The 8,836-nt window shown below is 48.7% G+C and overlaps 1 protein-coding gene across 3 annotated transcripts in view; it reads right to left on the reverse strand.

Annotated features, from left to right (window-relative positions):
- The window catches only part of RELN (reelin), a 285,330-nt gene extending 279,490 nt beyond the window's left edge, over positions 1-5,840 (reverse strand). Inside the window, exon 1 of one of the 3 annotated variants that reach the window (XM_035347207.1) lies at positions 5,346-5,839. In XM_035347207.1, coding sequence (XP_035203098.1) covers positions 5,346-5,580 — 235 coding nt within the window. In that variant the 5' untranslated portion in view covers positions 5,581-5,839. Of the gene's footprint in view, positions 1-5,345 lie in introns of all 3 variants that reach the window. The other 2 variants (XM_035347218.1, XM_035347199.1) reach the window with 2 other exon arrangements.
- Positions 5,841-8,836: the final 2,996 nt, after the last annotated feature.

The following is an 8,836-nucleotide window of genomic DNA, read 5'->3' on the forward strand; positions in this document are numbered from 1 at the left end:
CTTCTACTTTACACACATAATATCTTGACACATACACACACATAGTATCTTGACATATATCTACATATTTACATAATAATATAAATGTATAATGCATATATATGTACATAAAGAAAATTACAACTCTTAGTTATTTATAAGGACAGTAACTTTTTTAAAAAATCTACCTAAAACTGTTACCATGGACAGATTTCAACAATTCCATTGATATGTGTTCAAAAATACATCCTTTAAACTCAAAAAGAAGAAAACACATGCAATACCCTCACTGAGGGAGCACTTCTGCATCCTTTCACCTTTGCGGGAGCCCTTTCATCCTGGGGGATGTGCTGTGGGGACAGCCCAGGCAGTGAGGAAGAGCAATTTCTAACACAGGCAGATGTGCCGAGTGCACCCAGCCCCATGCAGACCAGTAACACCAACCATGTCGTTTCTGTCCTACAGTCAGACGTCACTTGCCAAATGTGGGTCAGGCCGGCATGCTGTGCTGACCATGATTTCTGTTATTTGGGGTAATCTACGCTCCTTTGCAGGGGGGAGCAACCCCCTGATGGGGGGGAGAAAGGATTTAAGCAGAGATTACATCTCTCTTGCAAATTTGCAAGAAAGGGCTCATGGAAGCCTTTGTGGACTTTCTACCTCCTTTTACAAATCCCATGTCTGACCATATCTATGGCTGAGCCATCTGCTGACTGCTTATTTGGCCCGGGAATGAGAACGACAGCTGAACTCATTACAGTTCAACTTCTTCCCTAGCAAAACACCATGACCTTGTCTATCTTTTTTTTTTCAAGGTTCTGGTCAAGAAATCTTCAAAGCAGAACTTTTTAAAATTTGCAAACATACATTGCACAAACTCTGGGACCAAACAAGAGCTTCAGAAGTAGAGATAATCTGTTAGCCAAGGTAAAGATATAAGAAAATTCACTCAAAACCACACCAAGACTCAGATCCGATACACTCAAACTACAGACCATGTAAAGAACAAAACAAAATACTCAGAAATCAGTTGTGCTTTTTTGAACTTTGGTTTATGCAAGAAAATCCCAACCACAACAGAGCATAGCCAGGACAAACTCTGCAGGAACTGGTGGATGAGGACTTTGTGTAAATGCTGGCCTCAGAAGAAAATGTCAATGTGCTATGAAACGTTTATGTCGCTGCAGGATGTTGCTAAAGACCTGACAGGAAAGAAGAGTCTTGAAGATCAAGGGTCTCCCCCACTCTTAATAAATCCCTTGCCATTGCTACTTTCTGCCAGCCTTATGTTTTTAATTTAAACGTCCTTTAAGAGTTAAAGAATAAATCCCAGGAGCTAATTGGACTCCCATGAGTAAAACTTTCTATATGTTCCTGCAGTTTAAAACAAAAAATGATGCCTGTCTCCATTCTTCCAAATATCTGAGCAGCGTATAAGTAGATGAGACAAATATTTTTTAGAGAATATCCTACAAAAGATTCAAAAAGCTGACACGGTTCTCAGAATGATGCTGGAAAGCATAGGCGAAAATCTGCTCTTCTCCTGCTCATGCACCATCATTAGCATCATATTCTCTGCACTTTTTACTTCTGCTCTCTCACAAAAACCTCTCTACACTTTGGCATAACTGATAGAGAAGATGCCATCACCAAGTCTCTGCAACTCTCCTATAACCCTGTTTCTCCATACTTCAAGCAGTATCACTTCTTACTCCCCAGTTATTTTTTCTCTTACCCCCTCCTTCATCTCAAATTCTAACACATGCTTTTTATTTTTTATTAATCTGAACAATTGGAATCAACAATAAAAATATCCACCAGATCAGCCTGGCACCAAAAATGTAAGTAATCCTAACGAAAACAGGTACTAAGTCACAATCTCTATTTAAATACAGTGGCTAAGTAACAAAGGTGGCCTTGGCCAGACTTTGAACAACTTTTTTATCAGTGCTGAAAAAGTGCATAACTACCACTTAAAATAGTTGAAAACATTTTTTTACAACCTATCAAAGCAGTAGTTCCAGACAATATACAGTATATCTAAGAATAGTAACAGTCATAGATGGAAACTGATAACATTTGGGGACTGAAGGTTAATCAGTTCTGGGAAAAAAAAAAAAAAAAAAAAAGGGAACAATGGAGAGTGAAATAGAAACTCAAGTCTCATTAAAGGAAACTATTTTAAGGGTAGAATTATGAGTTTTAACAGCAATCATGGGAAAACACTTCAAAGTTGTTCCTAAAAGATCTAAATATGAAACCTTGGGAAAGGGGCAGCAAAACAATTTTTTTTGAGGGATAAGAAAAAATACTGTGTAAAGGATCCCTTTCTATTTTTTTAAAAACTACAAATCTGAGCATTCATTTTTTAAGTTTCTGGGATTAAGGGCAGTGAAGATTCAATGTTAGTCAGGTTGTATTTTCTTTATGCATTTTCAATGTGCTTATCTGCCTGCAAATCATAGGACACGCTCCCAGCACTGAAGGCAAATTGACATGAATGATCAAAATTGACCACAGATTGGAAATAAACCCAAAAGAACTTGCACAAAATTTTTAAATTTGTGCCTTTTTTTTTTTTTTTTTTTTTACCTTGAAGAAATTGTTTTTTAATCTGTAGATTACCATGGAAAGCCCAAGAGAGAAAGAAAATAGGAGCACTGCTATTTAACAGCAGATCTCCGAGCAAGCCTCGATGCAGCCCAGCTCTTACGCACACTTGGCTTGAAGGAAGCTGAGCAGGTGCCTATGTTAAACAAGTGCACACTTTGTCAGTTTGGATTTGAGCAAGTGCATAAGTGCCTCGCCAGCTCAAGGACTTAATTAAATTTAATATAAGCTAATTCAAGGAATAAAAGTCTGCCAAAGGTAATAAAACTGTTTACCAATTTATCAAATCAGCCCTGTATATAAAAGAGTGTATTTATGTGTGGCTTAGTTCTGTTCCTATTCAATCAGTCAATGCATTTTTAAATATTTACTGATTGCAGGAATAGGGCCAAACTGGGGGCATTTTTAAGGGCTAGGGATGAAGCACTAAACCCCACAGTATCCAATTTACCTATGCGAAGTAGAGAATATCATTGCCTTAATTTTAATTGTGAAGCTCAGAGGCACAGGGAAATAAAATGTTGGATCCAGCATGTTGGAGAAGCCCCTTGCAGAAGCCCTGGTGCTTGCCTGATGCCCAATCTTTCCCAGCAGAGCCCTTTCCTCTCCCAGGGTGCAGGCATCACAAGGGACAGTTGGGCAGATGGATGTGAGCCAGTGGCACAGCTCTGCTGGCTGCACGGTGGCTTCGCTCCCACACTGAGGACCCAAAGGAGAATGTAAAAAAATAGCAGGAAGTTGTTAGCTGCTCTTTTTTCCATAATTGGGTGGGTGGGTGGTTTTCTGGTTTGTTTGTTTGTTTTTCAGTATTTCTAATCTTCCAGCCCTTGACAAATGGCTTCACCTGATTCACTCATCTTTGAATTTGATGCTTATGGGTGCTGCTGTCACCTGCCACTGGGGCTGCAGAGCAGAGGCAGCATGTAAACCAGAGCCTCCCTGGACCTTGCAAAGTCAGAGTACTGTGTGTTTCAGTGTCCCCTCTGCACAGGTGAATTTTCATTGCACATTTACAAATCTGCCTTTGCCCTATACTGCATTCAAAACTCCACCTCAGTGTTTGCACAAGACAGCCTTTAAAGTTTGATTTTTAAATTATAAATGCTGCCGGGTGGACTGGCACTTTCCATTAACATTAAACTGCACTACATAAAAGCCCAGATTGCTTCAAGTTATTTCTTCAGATTGTAAACTTCCTTTTCCTGTGTTGTATTTAACACTGAGAATTGTTTCATTTTGAAATATTCAAACAAGATGTTTCAAAACATCTAAGGTGCACTTGGCTGAAGGATATGTCTATTACTCGGTGCCAGCAAGGGGTGCTTCTTGCCTTGCTTTGGCACACCTAGGTGTTTAATTTTCCAGAATTGGAAAAAAATAAAAACAAATAAACAAACAAACAAAAGAAATAGCGTTGCAAGCTATGAGCAGGGAGTGAGGCTGGCTCACGTCGGGGCATAGCTGCAACTTGTAGGCGCACGTTAGCTGCCAAGTTCAGCCCCTGCACTTTCTTTTGGGCTTGCACGACCCGGCATCATCATCATCATCTTCAGTAGCAGCAGCAGCTCCCGCACAGCTCGGGACACCCCGTGACAGCCGGGAGCGGCTGAAAAAGGAGCCGAGGAGGTGGCTCCGATGCAAACCAGCGGTGGGAAACCCTCCCTCGCCTACCTGCGGGAGCCGGCGCTCCTCGGGGGCGTCTCGCCACCAAAGCCCGCTCCCCTCCACCGCCGCCCGCAGTCCCGGCGGGAGCCTCCCCGCAGAGGCCCCGCACCACCCCGCCCCCCCCCCCTCCCCCCCAGGGGGCTCCTCGCTTGCAAACCGCTGCAAAAAGCGTTATTCAGGAGCCTGAGCCCCGCTGCAAAACCTCCAGATGTTGGCATTGTCAAGAGGGAAATTCTAGCCTTTTTTTTTAGTCCCCACCCCCCCAGTAGAATTAAGACTCAGCAGGTTGAATGCAATTGAAGTGGTCCGAGGGCGTGTTACGGGCTGGAAGATGCGGGGCTCTAAAGGAAAAACCGAGCATGATGTAACTGATGTGTGTGGAGAGTTAAAAAGGACACCGATACTTTAGAAGCCAAAGTTTCGCATGGATTTAGGAAGAACTGCGTTTTTAAAGGCTATGCGGAGGGAAAAACTTCAGGTCTTGTGCAAATGAACGTTTGGTGTTGGTGCTCTGTGCGCAACAAAAAGGAACCCGTCGGAGCGGCCGCCTAACTCTGAGGTCCTGCGATTTACTCAGGACTTCAGTTCTGGGTTGGAATATGTCAAATTCGGAAGTTTAACTCCAGCCTTAACCAGGGGCCAGCACACGGCATCTTTTTTTCCGAGGGAGGCGTCTGAAATACAGATTTACATTTCTTTTTCCTGACTTTTGAATGCTCACCGCAAGTTAGCGCTCATTGTGCAGCACCGCAAACCCTCAAGCAGGCGCGGGGGGGGGGGGGCGGGGAGGAGAAGGAGCAGGACTTCACCTCGGAGCACTCTTCCCTCAACCAAACCCCTTTGCCACAAAGTTTTCCGTACGGAGAGGTGGCGACAAACCTGCGAGCGGCGCAGCCCCCTGCTCGCCCACCCGGGGTTGCCCGGGAAGCAGCATCCTTGCGCGTCCAGCCCCGCACACCCCGCGAACCCTCCTCTCCCACTCCAGGCTGCTTGCAAAAAAGCCATCTGGATATTTTTTTTGTTATCCTCCCCAAAAACTCGTGTCCGCAGCCGGGACGACACACCCCCGGCGGGGCTTCCCCACCACCTACCGTGGTACTCGTGGCCGGGCACGTATGCGGCGGGATTGCCGGCGATGTGGAGGGCGATGAGCACCTCGCCCTGCTCGCCGTCCCCCTCCAGCTCGCCGTGGTGGGTGCAGAGGAAGAAGAAGGGCGAGAAGCGGGCCCGGGGGGGACCGGCAGCCCGGCCGGCCGCCAGCAGGGTGCCCAGGGCGGCCAGCAGCAGGCAGGGCCAGCCCCCGGGGACCCCCCGCCGCCGCTCCATGCTGCTGCCGCCGGCGCCGCTCGGGCATCCAGGGCGCGGCGGGGCCACCGCGCTGCTCCGCGCCGCTCCGCGGGGACGGCACGGGACGGACGGCACGGGATAAGGTGGCACGGGACGGGGTGGGATGGACGGGTTGGCCCCGCGGCAGTCTGCGGCCAGGGGCGGCCCCTCCGCTGCGGCCAAAGGCTGCGCTGGCCCCGCCGTTCCCGCCTGCCGCTGCTGGGGTGCGGGGCACGGAGCTGGGAGCGAGAGGGCTGGGAATAATTTATTTCCCCCGGTGGCGGGGTGGGAGAGAGGGGAAGGTCCCTCCTCCTCCACCACCTCCTACTTCTCCTCCTCCTCTTTCTTTTTTTTTTTTTTTTTTTTTTTTTTCCTCCTCCTCCGCCTCCCGCTCCCCGCTCGGTTGCGGGGCTGCGGGATGCGAGCAGGGCTCTGCCGCCCGCCCTTTGTCTGCTCAGGGTCCCTGTCCCTGGGTCCCCGCCCCGGCCCCTGCCCCTGCTCCCCGCCCCAATACCTGAGTCCCTGCCCCTGCTCCCGTGTCCCTGTCCCGCTGCCCCAGCCCTTGTCTGTCTGCCTGCAGCCCCGTCCCTCAGCCCTGCTCCCTGTCCCCCTGCTCCAGCCCCTGTCCTCTGCCCCATCCTCTGTCCCTGTCCCAGTCCCTGTGTGCTCACCCCAGATCTTCTCCTTTCGCCCCTACCCCTCCTCTCCAGCCCCTGCCCCTCTGCCCCTACCCCAGCCCTTCCCCTCATGGATGTGAACCTACTGCTGTGGAAAATAATTAAACCTTCTCCCCATCTCCAAAATCACACACACACAGGGGGATGTCAGCCCCCCAGGAGTCTGTGCCCAGGAAGAGGAGAAAAGCCAGTGGGGACCAGACAGGGAAAGAGCAGCTGAACACGAAACACTGGCGAAAATAATTCATAGAAACATACATTTTTAACAGAGAGGGGCTGGCAGAGGGACCGCAGCATCAGGAGACGGGAGCAAACCTCCCAGTGTATAAAGCATCCACCACACTGCTGCTGGATCCCCACTGGTGCCCAGAGACAGCGCGGGTGAGCGTTGGTGACATGATGTAACCAGAAAGGAGAGCGTACCTGCCAGCATTTTTTGAAGTGTAAAACTGGCACAGGCTAGGGGCTCCTTCCTGGATTCGTTTCGGTGCCAGAGGGAAAGGCTCCCTCCACGGAGGCGCGAGCCACATGGCAGCTGCCCCACGCCCATGCAGGCTGCTGGGCTGGCCCACCTCCCACGCAGCTGATGGAGAGCCCGAACGGTGGCCCAGGGGACTTCCTTGCCATCTGCTGGACCTGCCTCTACCGCTGGCTCCTCACTGAGCCCGAGTTCGCCACCACCATGAAAAACCTTTGCTGCGGTTTTCCCATCTCATCTCATGTTGTGGATGGAGCCAGGCCATGTCCCTCGTTGGCTTGGATGGGGAGAGGCACAGTGGCACGCTCCTCCATGAAGGCACCAGAAGAGGCACCAGGGGTGCGTGGTGCAGGGGACAAACAGCTCTCCCTGCTGCTCCAGCTGGCGGCCGTCCCGGGCCACTGCCTTGGAAACTGAGCTCCTCGTCACTCTGGCTCCCAGTCTTCCTTTTTAGCTGGCTTATTTATTTTTCAGTTTGGGTATTTGTTTGTTTTGAATATTTTTTTAACATCTGTGCCTCCTTCATAAATTTCAGTGTTTGTAAAAGTGATGGGCTCGCATAATTTCCTCGTGTCAGTCTCATGCAGGCATAGGCTGTGCAGGCTCACTCCAAAACTGCTGCCCATGGGATGCGCTGCCCCCGGCGTGCTCCCGCTTCCTCCTGCCCAGCGCTCACCATCGAGGCCAGGCAGTGCCAGGAGCTGCCCCGAATAGCCAGAAGTTATTCCCTAAAGAAGAAAGTGGCAGGGGAAGGGGGCAATTTGTGCCCACCGCTGCAGGAGTGGTCCCCGGCTGCACACTAGCTGCCAGCAATGCCTTTATTTATTTTTCCACCAAGAGATAATTCTCTAAATAAGCTTGGGAGCATGGGAGTATCTAATCTGCCAGGGGATTCTGGGGCTCAGTCTCATTCTCACTGAAGACATTGGGATTTGGATAGGCCCTGTGCTGATGAAATTTTAGGCAATTTTCTTTGTTTCCAGTTGTTTAGCATGCAGAGTAGCCAGGACTGTCAGTGTAGCCGGTGCATCCCTCTCCTCTAAGAGCTGCCTGTGTCACTTAGCAGTGAGGGGAAATCCAGCAAAGGAGCATGGAAAGGGCAACATCTCCACTTGGAAGCCCTGTGCCTCACTTTAGCCACCTCCTTCCTCCATTTCCGTATTATGCCCTTCTCTCTCCTTTCTCCTTTGTTTTTACCGTTCCACTACATCTCTCACCTATTCCTTGAAGGGAAGGGAAGCCCCGGGTCACAGCCTGCATCTCGTTCCTGCCTGGGGCTGACTCTGCTCTGTTGTTCAAGGAATCCACAGAGGCCTTGGGCCACTAATCTTGAGGGACACAAGGGGACTGTTTGGGTCCTTCCACCACCAGCGGCAGTGTAACAGATATTTACACCAGAGAAAATACCTGCCTTCCTGGCCCCTCATCACCCAGGTCAAAAAATGCTTCCCAAAACCATCCTTCAGATTTCATCTTTGCATGGAACAGTGATGCCGATGATGCCCACCAACAAAACAGAGGGACACGGGGTATTGCAAAAACCGTAAAGCCACAGTTATGTGTGTTCCTACAATAGTAAGAACTGTCTGATGAAGATGAGGTGTTGTTGCAATGTCTTAGTCCATAATTTCCCATTTATCCTTCTCCTATTGACAGCAAGATTAAGATATTATTATTACTAATAAAAATAGCATAGTTTATTTAAGGAAAACAACCAGGACCAATCTGCCTGTAACAAAACAAAAGCTTGTAAAATCATAATAATCTCTATTTTCACGTCTCTGATCCAAGATTCTTGTGTGAGTTATGACTATTCTTAAAAGCAGAAAGCACCTACTGCTGTAGGACAGGGGTTGCCATGGGCTTTCACCCATCATGTAGTATTTTTTTAGCACAGAAAACAACGGGGAGTAAATCGAATTGAAAAATGAGTAAAGACGGTTGTCTGCAATGGAGAATGCAATAGGTGGAATGTAAATAATTACTCAGGAGGTACAGGGCCCTTCCAGGCATGTGCGGCGGGGGGAAATCACAGCACAGATGGACGTGGCTGTGGTCCATATTAATTTATGAAAGTGATTATTCAGGCAGTGGAGCTGCT

The sequence above is a fragment of the Oxyura jamaicensis genome, chromosome 1 (assembly GCF_011077185.1).
Source record: "Oxyura jamaicensis isolate SHBP4307 breed ruddy duck chromosome 1, BPBGC_Ojam_1.0, whole genome shotgun sequence".
Classification (NCBI taxonomy): Eukaryota; Metazoa; Chordata; class Aves; order Anseriformes; family Anatidae; genus Oxyura; species Oxyura jamaicensis.